We start from the raw sequence: 17,912 nt of genomic DNA, 5'->3' as shown, positions 1-17,912 counted from the left end.
TTACTTCAGGACTCTGGCAGGACTCCAGGGGTCACTGGTTCGAAACCTGGTCCGGCAATGTTCTTTTCCTTTTTTTAATTTTATTCTTGATTTTTTACTGGAGCTTTTACGATCCAATGTTTACATTTATCGATATAAAACATTTAATGAATAAGTTAAAAAATGCCAAAATCTGTGAAAAGGCCCCTTTAAGAGTTATTAGTTGACGTCGTATTTTATTTATACTTCGAGATGTTATTGCAATCACTATCGCGATAATTATTTGTTTGTTAGTAAGATCTTTGTATTTATTAATCATTCGATCCTTAAATACAGTTCTTATTTTGGGGTGTTTTGCTTTGTTTGTTTAACATAAGATTCATTTTGTGATGTGCGCTCTTCGTAATCGATTATGGGTAACCAAACAACCTGATGCTTTTTACGAAAGCGACTCTTGAGAAATTCTTCTGCTTTTAAAGGGAACTTAAAATATTTGTTCAAATGAGGTTGAATAATAGTAGTGTGTTCTTCATCTACCATTATATTGCAGAAAAGTGATGCTTTCAAAATCATATTTTAAATAAAATTACATCAATCATAATAATCAGCAATGTCATCATTTCGTTGGTCGGATAACGAAGACCATTCAATTCAAAGAGGTCATAAATAGTAAAAGACTATTGAAATACAGTTTAATTTGTTGACATAGCTATCTATCTGTCTATGTCAATTAAACGGTCATTCAGAAATTTGAATTCGTCTTTTTTCAAACATGTATCGCCTGAAGCGACTGCACGAAACGGAAACAGGAACGCAGAAAAGGAAGCTGTCAATTAACTGCACATCACTGTATCAGGGACCTATACAAACAATTGTTGTTTGTATAGGTCCCTGACTGTATGTAGTGAGAGTTTATGTGAATCATTTCTAAAATCGCATTTTAAAATCACTCACCATGATAAATCAAAGATTTTCTAAGTTTATTGGAAAACGATACAATAAAACAATCTTATTGTCTGGGATTATGATATTGTGTTTAGTACCGGTGTACATATTCAACTTCAACTTTGCGCTGAAAGTAAGTATACATGTTTTAATTTAACTTTAAAAGTGGACGTAGCTGTGCAGTCGATTCTTTCTCACAAATTCTTAATCTTCGTACAAATTTTATTTGGTTTGATCCGAGAACCGATTATTATCAGATGTATGTTATTTGGACAATAACATGCGACAGTGCTGAACATGGCGTTTATAATCCACTGCAATTATAAAAGCCAGATGGTAAAGACCGTTTCTGGGCGCCTATCCCGTCTCTGTCGCAAATTATCGTTTAAAAGCCTGTTTTATCACTTATCTTCACCACTTTAATTTTAAGTTCGGAAAAGTAAGGTCTTTTCATGAATTTTAAGTGCATGTACTATACACCGAATAAATAAATAGATAATTAATTATGGGATACATCATCAAAATTTCTACACAACTTAGCATTTTATAAGAGGAATCGGTGGCTATGACAATTCATACACGTTTGCCATGGGCAAAGCTTTTTTTTATGGAACAAAATTTTAGGCGAAAACGGCCGACATAATTGCAGACATGCTCGTTAAAACGTCGATTCGATTTCTTATAACATGTTATGAAAGATTAAATGAGCCGCGTTCTGAGAAAAGTGGGCATAATGCATGTGCGTAAAGTGTCGTCCCAGATTAGCCAGTGCTTTTTGACATTTTTCGTTTAAATGTAGTATCTTCTTAGCAAAAATCCAATTAAGGCGGAAAGTGTCGTCCCTGATTAGCCTGTGCGAACTGCACAGGCTAATCTGGGACGACACTGTACGCACATGCATTATGCCCAGTTTCCTCAGAAAGCGACTCATATATAACCATGAACTGGATATAAAATGCAAAAACGAATTGTTAAAACAGTAAATATACAATGCAGAACTGTTTTAACTCCATCGACTGATTATTATTACTATTACTATGTGTAATAATTAAAACGTTAAAATGGAATTATTCAATCACAGTATTCGAAGCTTTGACAAAATTTGGCACAGCACACGCACATAATCTACTAAAATAATCGGATTTAACCCATGTATGCCTAGTGGACTCTCCCATCCTTCTAGTTTGGATTAATTTATTTCCAAAATTAGGGATGTATAATATAATTATTTCTATATTTAAAATATTTCTTACAGAAATTCCTTTAAGCAAACAGCGCGTACCCTGATGAGACGCCGCATCATGCGGCGTCTCATCTGAGTCTACGCTGTTTGCCAAGGCCTTATTTTCTAGACGCTATGCATAAATGGGTTAATAAATAATTATAAACTCAAGAAATGGTCCAATATTATAAACGAAATATCAAATATCACTTGCAATTCGGGCTTGTTAATCCAACTAAAAGTTTAATTCTTTCAAATGACATGAGTGTGACGAAGAAATTAAACTTGCTAAAATCAATCAAATTTAGCCGTAATGGCGGTAGAAAGATATAAAAGAGAACATATCTTGAGGATCATCCACATAGTAGACTCTCTAAATAAAATATAAATAACAGCTAAATTGAGTTGTTTAAAGAAATAACTAGTTAAAGAACGATTAGATTTGTGCGTGAAAACGAGATTCTCACGCTTGACTGAGAATAATGAAAAACATTCGGCGTGGGCAAGTAAAAATAGTCTTTACAAATATATTAAACAATAGAAACTCATTCGCTTAATTAAATATGCACATTCTTAGTTCAACTTTTGAAGAACATTAGTTCAAATAAAACCAAGTTGTTCAAAGCTTCTTTACATAGGGTCAAACACTAGGTTATTTTTGCGGGGTCTTGTGTTACTTTACATATAAATTATATTTTATAGAGTCTAAGATATATCCTAAAGTACATTTTTATCGCCTTATTCAATGGTCTGACAAATATAACATAAGTATAGACAATCAGTTTGGCTGCCAAAAATACAAATCAACCATAAATTGTTTATGTGTGTTATAAGCAATTATAACCAAAACCCATGACTGGGAAATATGTTTAACATAATAGATAAGGCACTCTTTGGAGTTTATTAATTGATTTAAGTTTTAATGTAATATTAAGTTTACAAGCAATGCATGTTGTGAAATTGATTGTTAAATATAATTTATATCTATTATTAAAAAACTGGTATTTTCATCTAACGAAGAAATATCTTTCATTTACAAATATTTCGTGTTTCGAAAAGATGCGTTAAAATGACGAATTCAAGTCGAACTGACCGCGTACTTAACTTGATAAACATCGGAATTGAATGTTTCGCTTAAACGACATCGCAACATGTAATGATATAGCGCTGGCTATGTCAAACTCACTATAACAAATGTATAATGTCAACTATAAAAACAATGAAAATAATTTTTCGTAACTTAATCAGTGAAGAATAGAAAAACATTTATATTTCAATGATATAAAATTAACTAATGCACACCATGTTATAACATAAATTTCGCTTACTATGATAGCCGTTATTAAGGATACACGCTCTGGCGCTCACTTTAGGTTCATCGTCATAATCGTGTTTAGGAAGAGCTTTAAGGTCTGAGGTCTTTACCGAAATTAATAAAGCACTATATTGTTTAAGTGGGCTACACAGTTTGAATAAAAAGGCATAACACAATGTTCTCTAACCTGTCGTATGAATACATCTTCACATTATAGTGTTCTGTAACCTGTCGTATGAATACATCTTCACATTATAGTGTTCTGTAACCTGTCGTATGAATACATCTTCACATTATAGTTTTGATCTCCCAACTGTAGCCTTGTCTGTTTTACACGAATGGGTTTTCGGCTGAACGTACATTTTGCAATGTATAAAAATACATTTGTGATGATGTTTAGGTACTCTTTGTTCTAAAAAATTGTATTCTTTTTTGTCATTCATCAACATTTCACTGGTTTTAAATATTAACTATTTAAAACACCTACGTCAAAAAATGTCAAACGTTTTAATTTTTTAAAAATAGGATGCACTAAGATACAAAATAATACGGGAAAAATGCAAATACAAACATATGTGTACAGAACCACAAATAAATGAATCAAAATTATTTGTTAATGATAATGAACTATGTGGTATCAACATTTAACATAAACAAATAAAAATAAAACAATTTCGTAGACACAACGTGTGTCCATATTTAAAACACGTAATTAACAAAACTAAAGCATGCAGGGCAATGTAACTAATTGAAACGCGCAACGCATGTGAAAGATAAAAATATATTTGTGACCTGTGAAACATGTACATGCGTTCATATATACGAAGTACTAATTGATCTTTTAAGTCTCCTCACGTTGGTACCCGTGATAGATTGACATCGTTAGACGAAGGTGACGCGTATAACATCCCGTCACTTACGGAACTGGAGCGGATGTCTACAACAGAATTGATGGAAATCTATTGGAAGTAAGTTAGCAAGTTACTTTTGCTTGGCGGGTTTATCATAAATCTTAACGAAACCTCAATAGATAAATAAGATATATAAAATATATAATATTGCGCCAGTCAACGTTAATCCAAGAGCATGATTTATCATACCTCGCACAAAATGCTTCATTCAGAATACATACTTTTATTAATACATACGTCACAGATGTAAACGAGACGACGTTATATAATAAAACTAGCGAACTTTTCTTCTGGTATAAGGTTGATGTAGGAATATGAAGGTGCGATGTAAGATACATTCTTTACACGGCTTATTACTAAAATATTGTTGTAATAGCGATGTTACTTCGTGGATGACGCCGATCCGGACAATTATGTGAGATATAGATTGTCGTGTGAATCTTTGAACAATAAACATCTCTTCTTTTCATAAGATCCTGGTTACGGAACTCAATTGTAATGACAACCAGAGATGTGTTGTGATCAAACAAAGAGAAAGTTTTGCGTCGGTCGTTAAAATTACTTGTTTAACGCAAACGAAAAAAAGCGATTGTAGTCGATGAGTAAATGATCGTATATGCTGCACACAGTGCATTATAAACCGTGTTTTAAGCAAAAACAAAAACACTTTGAAAATGAGTCGATTTATTGACTGATTGATAAATTTGACGTTTGTTATTGTACAAATCCTCACATAAACCTAGACACATAGCATATATAACTTTAAACAGTAAAAGGTGTGCGAACGCGTTTCAGAAGTTAACAAGATAAGTATTGATGCAAAGCATCAAAGGGAGTCGGGAATTTCAGTGTAAAAGGCACTCAATGGAGTTACATGGAACGATTTTTTTCTACTGTAAATATTCATATATTGGCAGGTTATTATAAACAAAATAGAAAGATACTGGTATAACCATTATCTATAATTTTGTGTTATAACCCCCAAATAACAATTATTTATGATGTTGTGTTATAACCCCAACATAACCATTATCTATGATTCTGTGTTGTATACCCCAAATATTTCATAGTTCATTTTATTTACATTGGTTTCCTTTGTTTTTTACTGGCATGCGTGTGCAGTTTTCATTAATGGAACAGAACTGTGTAGGTTTTAATAAATCTGCTTCATTTTGTAAGCGTAATTTCATATTTTCCTCAACTTCAAGAGGAAATGATTCTGAACTTATTCTTACGTTGCTCATTTACGACAGGGGTTGAGTACTCATTGATATGAAAACACTGTAAAAGTTTTAAAAAAATGAATGCAAACTGTAAGTTGCATAAAGAAGCTGCATTTCACAATACTTTGAAATTCAGTAAAAGATCATAATAGATCTATTGCTCCGATATTCATCATTTTCAATAGGGTTCGAGTAATACTGATATAAAATCACTTAACAAGTTTGGAAAGATTCAGACGAAAATAGTAAAATCTTTTAAACAAGTGGAAATTGTTTATTTTGTCAAATTTAATAGAAAAAAATTCTGGACTTATTGTCCCGATGTTTCTCATTTTTAATGAGGTAAAAATGCTCATTGATATGAAGACACTGTAAGTTTGGAAATAATCTGATGAAAAATGTTGACATAATCAACTAACCAAGCAGTTTTTCACTTTTTTTTTAAATTCAAAGAGACATAATTCTTGACTTATGGTCCGATATTGCTCATATAGAGAGTTTGGGTTGGGTCCTCATTGATGAAAAAAACCTGTGCAAGTTTGGGAACAATCGGATAGAAATTTTGGACTTCGGACAACGATTTCAAAATTTCTCAAATTCTAAGGAAGATAACTATGGACGTAATGGTCGGATAATGCTAAAGGGCCCATATCACCTGGATAGTAATAAGTGTCGCGCTTCGCGCTCTATATGTGGTTCTTAAAAAAACCTCCGAGGAGTGCTTGACTCTAGGGAAACGGGTTGCTGGGACACAGCTCCTCCTTGATAAGCGGCTGCTTCCTTTATCGCAACGCATTGTTACAATCAATAATACGTGTCGCGCTTCGCGCTCAATATGTGGTAGGGATAGTACTAAGGGCAAATGATAGACAACCATAAAAATACATTGATAATAGATGTGTTGTTTGCATTTATTTGTTAATATAAAAACACGTGTATTTTTTATAAGATATTTAAGTGATGTAAGAAATTTTAATAAATGTTGTCACCACGGGGCATTCATTAATTTTAATAAAAATGTCCAGTTGTAGAAAAATGGATTTTAAAATGTCTACATAAAATAAAACTTTATGATATTTATTAACCTGACTGAGAACAATTGTCAGCCGCCGAACTGTTCCGTTCGTGCCGGAACTCGGGATTGAACCGGGGGCCTTAAGATGATTGTTGCGTTAACAACTTCAGTTTAACGTTCTCCCAACTGAGCTATTCCGACTGACATCATTTATGTACTGCTATTTGGTGATGTTGTGTATAGCGATCGTTATTATATGTCTATTAATAAACTAATACATTGTACGTTTTCGTACCACTACGCCTTCCGATAAACTTGCTTGCGCGATAGGTCGTCAAATATCGTACTACATTGATTCTCCACTAAATTAGCAAATAAGAAAAACCACAAAATAAATATAGTTTGATTATGTTTTGTTTTTATACAAAACCAGAAAGTTTCGCGTATTTTCTAAGTCCCTGTGAACTTTCCCCTGTGATCAGTTGTGGATCAGTTATTAATTAAAACAATTAGCTTTGCATTATTGGCAATAAATGTTGTAATAAATGTAATAGGCACAAATACGGTACTTATTTACAATAATTTACACAAACAATCACCACTATGCAAAATATTCTTTAAACAAAAATATATACATTGATCCGTAAAATAACTTCTCCCGTAAGCGAAAAAGCATTACCTACTAGTCGCCGCTCTCCAGAGCGACGCCAATGACAGGCGGTCGCAGACACGCGAACTGAGCCTTTTCTTTAAAGTCTCTATAACGCTCAAAATCAACGAAAATTTCTTAAAGTATTTCGTAAAATAAAGTTAACGTCTAAACAATCAGTGTTCCTTATAGCAATAGCCACACTTTCAACGCTAGATGTGGTATGATTACATAGTTTTTGCAGATGCAAAATGCTCGTTTTTATTTACTTGTGACACAATTAATTCCATTTTAATTTCCCGCGAATATATTTATTCATACGACATACGAACACCATGTTAGTGTTCATGTGTTGTATGAATAGATATCGTTCCGGGAAATTAAAATGAAAAAAAACACGAGCACTTTGTATCTACGAACATCTTTTTTACCAGACCACACCTGGCGTTGAAATTTCGACAATTGCCATAAGGAACACTGATTTTTAATTGGTTAAGTTTATTTTACGAAATATTGTACGAACTTTTCGTTGATTTTGAGTCGTAATGTTACTTAAAGAAAAAACTTTACACCAGCAAGTGAAAAACTCAGGACAAACATCAATTTCAAAATAATAGTTGTTAATGCATAATCATCATTTTTCAAAGTGGCGTCCCTACTTTGTTTGTACGGAGTACACATGCTATTATGGGATAACACTGTACACGCATGCATTATACCCCGTCATCTAGAGCCAGGCTATTTATGATTATGCAAGAGACCCCAGTTCGAGTACCGATATAACAAAAACTATTTCTGCTATTCATTTCTTAATATTATCTTATATCGTTTGTTCCTATTTTAAAATCAATCAAATTACGTCATTTAATTGCAAACTTGAAATTATGCAAATCTATGTTAATACGGTCGCTGTGGCGTAAGTAATATGTTGTTTGCTTGATGACCGGGAGCGTTCTTAAAATATCATCTAAAGACACCTAATACTGGTTTTACCCAGGTAACGCACTTAAAGGCGTTTCAATTAGCCTTAAGCTTTTGATGTAATCGAGCTAAAATTAGTTCAAATTTAAACTGATGTGAAGCCGGCTTCTCTTTTTAACGCTCGTTTATTGCAGGTACGTCAACAGGCTACAAATTCTCTGCAAGGACGTAATTAGGGTCGGTAGTTTGGATGATGGGGGCAAAGAAATCTGCGTCGACAAACCTTACCGACCAAAGGCACCATGCATAGTGTATTCATTCGGGTAAATGAACCCTTACGACGGTATTTGCTAAATATAATGTTCAATCATTCATTGGGCAAGGTCAAGCCATGACTTAAATATCAAAGACACATTGTTTGTTGATTTGTGGGAATTTGTTATTGCCATTGTCACACTACATTTCTGGTATATCACTATTGTCAGCAATCTGGTTTTGTGAAACTTATCATTGATTCTAGTCGATAGTATTATCTGGCAACATCGCATAAGAGGTCAAGTTCAGTTGACCTTTCCCTTTTTGACCAATGCTATATGTCGTTATTAAAAACAGTTAGGCTTTCACCCTTTCTAAATTAACACATGTAGACTAAATACTTTAGAAAACGTCTATTTCTATAGCTTTGTTAAGGTCATTTCAACGTCAACTCGTATGCAAGGTCAACATATTTATTTTTGAAGCGTGAGACTTGATATCAGTTCAATGGGTTAACCCACTTACGCTTTCAATGCGAAGCTCATTTGCAAGTTCCATGTGTCATTGTGCATGCATGTAAATGAACAAAATGTTCTTTTTAAACCTTATTAGTGGGGAGTATGGTCGTAGAAATACATTGAATACTAGTCAGCATACTGTTTATGCAGCAAAGCAAGAAAGTGACCGGCGATGTTGGTATATGCCCACGTGGTTTCACAATCATACATTATATTTCAAGTCATTAGATATAGTATATTGAACGAATAAGTTAATTATTGCCATGCGAAAATAAGTTTCGTGTGACCGATATAGGAATTAAAGTAATATATCGTATTGGTAAAGATTTTTTTAATTTGGAATGTCAACATAAATTGTTGTAGTTTGATATATTATTTGTTTCAGCATAAATTTTAAATTCGATTTCGACGAAGCTGTGGTGGATATGCTTGGCTGCGATGTGTTCGCGTTCGATCCCAGGTTAGATTGATTTAAATACAACAAAAAACTGTTATATTATTATGTGGCTAACCTATTTTATGCACATAAAGACAAATATTTATATAGTATTAAAATCCAATCATATGAAAGCTTGATGCTTTAAAAACAAGAATTAAAGTTCAGTGGAAATAGTGCCAAGAACTATAACAATCTATAATCTGCAGTCTATATTGTTTTTAGAATTATGAATAGTTTTTGCTTGTACAATAAACAAACGCATTCCTTTGGGATATCCCCACTATTATGTACAGATTTTTTAATTATAGCTTAACGTTTGAATGCGCATCATGTTCAGACATTTCGCAGTAGTAGCCTTCTCTTTAGCTTAACGTATGAATGCGCATCATTTTGAGATATTTCGCAGTAGTAACCTCCTTTGTAGCTTACTGTATGAATGCGCATCATTTTGAGATATTTCGCAGTAGTAACCTCCTTTGTAGCTTAACGTATGAATGCGCATCATGTTGAGATATTTCGCAGTAGTAACATCCTCTATAGCTTAACGGTAACCACTGTCACCAAATACATGCTCGCTTTAATGTCATGCTTGCAGCTGAAGTTAAATGAAATGCAATACAATTGTGTAAAATAGTGGATTTTCAACCAATACAATTTGTTTGTAAAATGGGACCGTTATTTATGTATCTCAAGAGAAGACTGGCTTCTTGTGCTCATCACCACGTGAATTCTTATGACGACATTGATTAAATGAGAGATATGGTATGTTTGCTATCAGATTTTTTATCAGAAATACGATATTTGTGTTTTGTTATATTCGCAGCATGAATAAAAGCACGTCTAAGTTCTCTGAGCACATATGGTTCTACAAATGGGGCCTGGCCGGAGAAGATACGGTTAACAATCAAGGCTGGCAGCTGAAAACACTGTCCACAATTCGAAAGGAACTCGGTCATACTAATGTAAGTAAATTTCATTAACATTGATGAAAACACGATGCTCAATAGATAGATACTGAGAAATAGCTTTATTTGCTTTGCTAGCGATAGAAAAGATCTAAAAATAGCATTTCGGCGATAAGTTGAATACTTCACTAAGTGACTAGAACTCACGACGAAGGATCAACGGGGTTCACAGGGTTTTACACACGGGCTGGACAGAACGAAATTACACCGTAAAGAACTTTATTTTTGCAAATATTTCAAGTTATTGAAATATGTTTGCAAACATCTTTAGTGCACAAAAGACAGTTTTTCGTGCAGTTTGTGCCAATATCTTATGATTTAAGAATACATTATTAAACACGCCTTAAATAGTTGCTGAAAGTTCACGTTGCATGCAGCACAACCGTGTATATGAATTCATTACACATCGAAATTTTGGCCAGGAACACAGGCTTATAAAATTCAGTAAGGCCAAAAACACAGGCTTATAAAATAAAGTAAGGCCAAGAACACAGGCTTATAAAATAAAGTAAGGCCAAGAACACAGGCTTATAAAATAAAGTAAGGCCAAGAACACAGGCTTATAAAATTTAGTAAGGCCAAGAACACAGGCTTATAAAATAAAGTAACTCCGATGTTTTTCCCATTGCCATAAGCCGCATAAAACTGTATTTTATGCACTATTTGAAATTCTTCAGATTTTTTTTTAAAAGTCAATTGAAAAAAGCACCGCTTACCGGTGAGTTTACATCCACTAACATCCATTTGTGAACCCAAAAAGTCGCGAGGTCCTTCACCCTGGACCTTGCAATTTTAAATTGTCGTTTTATTGTTATTTATATAAAAGAATAAGACTCCAAAGAATTTACAATTTGTGTTGTAAATTAAATAATTACCAGTCTCATATGTCAGCAACATTTATACTAATGTTTTGGTTTTATATTGCAGATATAGTTCAATCATGTGATTCGATTATTTAATTGAATTTTAAATATATAAAAAACATATTTCAACATATTTTGATTATCTTTTAATGACATTTAAGTTCGATAACTTAAAACATTTATTGACACACAAGACATTAATTGAATATAACTGCATTAAAACACTGCGTGTAAACATCATGTTTGTGGTAAAAACGAATAAGTATTTAGTGTTATATTTTATGAATACATGCTCGTGTATATAATTATCTGTCATGTCTGGTTACTGTGTTCCCTACGTGAAAAAGGGTTGATCTGAATTTGAATACATTGTTAGCTAAATAATAAATTAGCGCCGATAGCAAAAGTACGATTTTGACATGAAATCACGTCTATATATAAAACGTTTCTAGTGCACGCAGCTTATTTCAGCTTTGTTATTTTGAAATAACGGGACCGGGTACATATCACATTTATAAAACTTTCTTAATTTACCCGTGAAGGTCGAAAGAAATTTGGAATTTCGATTTGCTAGACTGCAATTAGGGCCTGGCAATTTGTTTTCCAAATAAGAATCTGAGAATAATTGAAACTGTTTTTCTTAAAAAATATATAATCACCTGATTATTCACGTGCATTAAGTCCAAATTTATAAATAAATGGTTTCTGTAGATAAATTTTGCATAGCGATTGGGTGCGAAGTATAATGCATTTATAAGGACCCATAGCTGCATGATATAGAGTTTATTTCAAAGTATATACACAGATGGTCAATGAGAACTTTTAACAGAACGTAGATGAAAGTCTTAATACAAAAATGTGTAAACAACCTGAACCTAGATGAAAGTTGTAATACAAAATTTGTGTATTCAATTGATCGTATTTTTTTAAAATATAAAATAGGTAATAAATGTAAGTACATGAAGAGAAACTATTGATAATATAAGTCAGCCCTCAATTGAAAAGCTTTAAAAACAAATATAGATAAATAACGTTCACTTTTTTTCATTGTCAGTCTGTAAGAGATCAATAAACTTGATCATGTTTGGGTTCTTCCAGTAATATTAATCTATATACTTCTTAAATACATAAACATTGGGCATTCCAGTAACAAATGAAATTCGTCCTCAAGAAAGTTGAAGTGTTTGCATTTTCTGTTTTGAAACGGTATCTGTTCAGGCGTGTACAATCTCTCCGCTTCCACTTCAAGTCTGTTAGCAGATACTCTAAAACGAGTTAACGAAATTCTGAATTTTGATACATTTCCTACATTTCAATAGGGTTGGAACTAAAAGCTACTGTAGGGCTTTAACTTCTACCTCTGGTTGTATTTTTTTAACTATTGCAGATTCGCTATGAAATCGTTGAAAAGGCACTGTGCCATTACATTGATTGTAGTTAGAGCGAACATGATCTATCTTGCTTATGGTTAAATTCAATATAAGTCAAGTTCATGCCGAATGCCAATGAGACAGATAAATAGTGTTTTATACACATATAGTGTAATAAAAAATACATATAGTTTCAGCCGAAATGGGATTTCAAATTGTGAAAGAATTATATAGAGCTTATAAATGGAACTCTTCAACACGCGTTCCTTCGGTTTGATAATATTAATGCTAAAGATTACAATCAATTACCTCTTACAGTTTACACAAAGGAACTCTTATAGGCGAAATGAATCGGATACATCCATATTTTCAGTGTTTAATTTACAAGTACACACCATTCCATAATTACTAACCTTATATGTATTTTCGTTTCAGAAAACAATAGACCTTCTAAAAATAGACGTCGAAGGCGATGAATGGCATGCAATTCCTCAAATGATCTCGTCGGGAGCGCTAGACGACGTAAAACAAATCTCCATGGAAACGCATTTCCTCTCCAAACGACCATTTTCCCCGAAGAATTGGGGATCTTTTCCGCTTCCTGGCCATTTACAGTTGTCTGCTCTGAAACAGTTGAATGATGCGGGGTATAGAATTTTTATGAGGGAACGGAACCTTGGTTCTCATCAACAGTGGCCTTCTTTAAAAGGGTATATTACAAATGTAAACGAAATTTCATTAGTGAGGCCGATGAAATAATCGGATTATGAGTTCATTTGTTCAGGATTTCTTTTACAAATTGGGAAAAATCGACGCCTACAACTCCTTCAAATTTGCTTAAAAGTAGTATATTTTTATGAGCATATATTCAATGAAGGAATACACAATTGGTAATGTTATTTTACACGATCAGAATAAGATGTATTGTCTTAAGTGAAATAAAAACGTTTCCTATGGACCTTAGACGAACAGATGTGTATAATACAGTATTTTACCGATTACAATAAACACGTGTTTTGACCAAAATATATGAGTGTGTGATTTTCTAAAACTAATAAGTTGTTGGTGTTTGTTTTTCGCCTCGATTGTGTTTTTGTCTATTGGCCTTATTGGTTTATCCTGTCTTTTTAATTTACATCCGGAAGATTTGCTGAGAATAGTTTTGGTAACAAATTAAATTCGCTGAAATCCACGTTTTTATTATGGTAGACAGCATTTGAAAAAGAAGCACACACCGTTTGCTCTTATAATTGTTTGTATGAGTCGTGTTCTGAGAAAACTGGGCTTAATGCATGCGCGTAAAGTGCCGTCCCAGATTAGCCTGTGCAGTCCGCACAGGCTAATCAGGGACGACACTTTCCGCTTTTATGGTATTTTAGTTTCAAGGAAGTCCCTTCTTATCGAAAATCAAGTTAAGGCGAAAAGTGTCGTCCGTGATTAGCCTGTGCGGACTGCACAGGCTAATCTAGGATGACACTTTACGCACATGCATTAAGCCCAGTTTTTTTCAGAACAATGACCATATAATCTTTTCCGTAGATACATTCAACAAATACCAGTTATTTACACCGGTGTTTATCGTTGTGTAGCATTACTGGGGTATAATTTTTATGTTCATAAAATTATGTTTCTACAATACAATGTAGTCTGGACCTAAATATTGTTATTCTGTTTTTGATTTTAAGAAGCTTACCACAAACAATAAGCATTTGTATTTTATTAATTTTTATTTTTCCCAATTAATGCATGTTTTTGTCCTCGTGAAAAGGTGTGTGAGGCATACATGCATATATAATAACATTTCAAAATCAAACGCGTTTACGTTACAATAAAATCAGCATTTGTTAAACTAATACTTGAAAAAAATGCTGAAGTCCCTAATCACATCTACTGGAATAGGTGTAACAATAATTCCAAATCTTTACTTAAACGCAAATCATCAAAGCAATTAAGTTCGTTAAGTACATGGCGATGCAAACCTAAGTACGATTTTGCTGCTTTTAGAGTGGGTCTAGTTTTACTCATTTTATCAATCGTAAATAAACAAAAAATATCAAAACAAATGACAAGTTTAAGGGTCCATTTGTATTTGCATGTCCCAGTATAAAGAAAGGCATATTACGAAAATCGAAAAAATATTACATCCCAAAATTAATGCAGTTATTGAAAAACATGCTCTAATGACATAACTTTGATAATGAGTGTATATAAGGCACATTGAATGGATGCGCTGGAGGTGGCACACAGCAAGTACGCTATTCGACGCATACAAAGGTCACTATTATAAATAACAGACACATAATTAAATTGCAGCCGCAGGTGATAGTTCAGTGTTTAGTGTGGGACACTGGTGTGTTCTCGGTTGAAGTGGTTTCCGTGCTATGTTTATTGCTGGGTACGTCAGAACTGTGTGAGGCTGGTGTCGATGTTGTACCGAGAACAGTACTGAAACTGGTTGATTTTTAGGGCTTAAAGAGAGATTATATGATTTTGTCAAATATTTATGAATTTATATAAAATGTGTAAAAAAACTCTTATAAATATTTTTCAATATAGATTCTAAATTAAAATAAAAGTTAAGAAGAACATGCGTCGAAAAATGCGAAATAAGCCAGATATTTAATTCTGAAATCGAAAATGTCTGTACAGTCGAATTCGCCAGCATGTATATCATGCATGTACGATGTGAATCTAAATAAAGTTTAACGGTTCATTTGAAATTTCTGCAACGATATATTTTCATTTGACACACGAACACTAACTCTGATCCTAATTAAAAGACGAATGCTTCGGTTATTGTAGGAAAATATGTACGTAATATCTTCGTTCCAATCTGCTCGAGGCGCTAATTTGTATTTGCTGCATTTTATGAAATTCGTCTTCAATGTATAATTTGTCTTGCCGATTGTGTGGTATTATAACATATTTTGTAAATAAATAACAATTAAACACATATGAAAAATTGTTTAATCTCGCTTTAATAGTAGTTCGAGAACAATTCGTTGTTTATGAAAGAAAACTAGTTATTACGATTTACGGAGTGGCTCTCTTAAGCTTTCGTTGTGCACACCATAAACGCCATAAACGTTCATTAGATATTAAATTGCATGTGTCCTAATTAAAGATTTAATTTTAAAGAAGGTCACACTCGACTGTTCCATTGAACAAAACTCTGCAGCTTTGTTGTGAATTTCCTGTCATATCGCGACATTTCCAAAACAACAGTAGACATATTATCCCTGTGAATATTGACTAGATTAATGAAATAAAGTTTAATTGGCTTGTCTCTAGTCAGATATGTGTAATTAAGCCAAAACGTTACTATACAAAAACACAATATCGCTAGTTTTATATTTATGTACACTTTTTCACTAATTACATGTTAATGATTTTTGTGTGTACTTTTCAAGTGATATTATGGGCATCTAACAGTTTATAGGTGTCTATCGCAACCGTTGTCTATTTTTGGTGTTTTCACTTCATATACACTCATATTTGTTAATGCAGCATCAACATACTAAAACAATATCTCGGAAAGAAAAAATAATGCATTTGAATATCAACCGTACTTTCATTTGACAACTGATCATGAATGTACGATGTGAACCTAAAAGCAAGGGATGTAAAGGGGTGTTATTTGCCTGAAAAAATATTAATTTTTGTAAAAGTTAATTATTACATCCATTAATTTAAAGATCACATTTTGAAGAATACGACGTGCGATTTACGTTTTCATAGTTATTGCATCGTACATCGCATAGATGACGTCACATTGAACGTTTCAAACACGCGCGGTTCTTCGAATAACGCGAATTTCGAGCATTTTTTAAATGTGTATCACTATTTTATGACAACAGCGCACACGTTAACCATCTTGATTCTTTAAAATTTTCGTTATTTGTTCATCGATATCTTTTTATTTTTGGTTAACGAGTGCGCTGTATGTGAAAAATACATGTATTTTCTTCTGAATCGACATTTGATTGAACAGTTAATAATTTATCACCATGAACGGTTGTTTCCATGCAATATCGCGGAAGCAATCAAGTTGCTTTTTTAACATCTTAACTTAGAAAAAGGTAGATCTAGTGTTTCGTATAATTCACGGGAGACCACTCCATTAACTTATTTAGGCCTTTGGGAAGTAATCTTATCAAGCGAGCGGGATAAATCTACATGGAAGATACAGCGTCTGCTTCGCATCATTTTAGCTGAACAGTAAAAGTAATTTAAACAAAATATGTGAGGTTAAGTTTCATCATCATAAGTGACGAAAATCATTCTTGTATTAAGCTACAAAGATGAATTCACAAGAACACCAGAGGCAGAGAGTATTAAGAAACATACCTTTCTATGGTTATCCGTAATCCATAGTTGCCCAACTTAAAAGTCCATCACATAAATTGCTACTTGTTTGAATGTTGAAGTAAATTAACTGGTCACAATTATTCCATCTTATTTACACAGATACAAAATTGAGACCAGCGTTTTAGGAATGTATAGAGTACAGTAGCTTTAAAATTCAGTTTATTTATCATCCAGTATCATTATTAAATAGCCTAATAAAAATGCTTTTAATTAAATTTCATCAAATCGGTTATACAACACGAATGAAGCTTATTCTATAGGCCTATCGTTGTAAAATTAAAATTTATGACGAAAACCGACAGGTTAAATTACGTCACTTCAACTCGATATTTGTTCTCAGTATTGATGACGATGTTTTTATTACGTCATCGAGTTAATTATGCGTGAACAGTTCAGGGGCTCGAATTCTGCTACGATCGTGACTGTTATACTTTTTATGTGGTATTTTAATTTCAGAATTTTGTGTCGACTTATAAACAAATACTTTCATTTATTTTTAATTTAGGATGTCTAAATCTTATGCGTGTGCTATATGCACCAAACGTGTGGGCCCAAAAGAAAGGAGGAAATTAAAAACAGATGGCAATAAACAACTTATAAAGTACTTGAGAAAGTATATGCTATTGACAGACGAAGTAACAGACAAAGGCGTAGTTCATAATTCTTGCCGTCTTAAGTATACAGAAGAATTGGCGGCGGCAAGATTAAGTGCATTCCCAAAGAAAAATCCACAAATGAACCGTCTGACAAGAAATCGCCGTTTCAATTAAACATTAAATCAGCTGGGTTCAGCCATACTATATGTCCTATATGTAACAGGAAGGGCGCTCGGTCCGAAGGGTTTGTAACCATACCGGGCGAGGCGATAATGCAACTGTTCATCAACAAAAACATTTTGTTGAAAAAAAATTCGCGATGTTGTAACACTCACATGAGTGGGGGCAAGTTTTAACC

At 33.2% G+C, this 17,912-nt stretch overlaps 1 protein-coding gene and 1 long non-coding RNA gene across 2 annotated transcripts; one reads left to right on the top strand and one right to left on the bottom strand.

The window, feature by feature from the left end:
- The first annotated feature begins 840 nt into the window (after positions 1–840).
- Positions 841–13,862, top strand: LOC127865323 (probable methyltransferase-like protein 24). Its single transcript, XM_052405323.1, has 6 exons — positions 841–1,057; positions 4,308–4,429; positions 8,375–8,503; positions 9,339–9,413; positions 10,216–10,354; positions 13,026–13,862. Exons 1-6 carry the CDS (start codon positions 935–937, stop codon positions 13,347–13,349), a joined length of 912 nt encoding a protein of 303 aa, XP_052261283.1. The 5' UTR covers positions 841–934; the 3' UTR covers positions 13,350–13,862.
- LOC127865324 (uncharacterized) lies at positions 11,989–17,260 on the bottom strand. Its single transcript, XR_008042587.1, has 3 exons — positions 16,938–17,260; positions 13,004–13,214; positions 11,989–12,485 (listed from the first exon to the last, which is right to left on the bottom strand). It is a non-coding gene; the product is annotated as an uncharacterized LOC127865324 (long non-coding RNA).
- Between the last annotated feature and the right edge of the window lie 652 nt (positions 17,261–17,912).

Source organism: Dreissena polymorpha, chromosome 1, assembly GCF_020536995.1.
Source record: "Dreissena polymorpha isolate Duluth1 chromosome 1, UMN_Dpol_1.0, whole genome shotgun sequence".
NCBI classification, from domain to species: Eukaryota; Metazoa; Mollusca; class Bivalvia; order Myida; family Dreissenidae; genus Dreissena; species Dreissena polymorpha.
The sequence above is the reverse complement of the archived record's forward strand: the minus strand, read 5'-3'. Positions and strand labels throughout refer to the sequence as shown.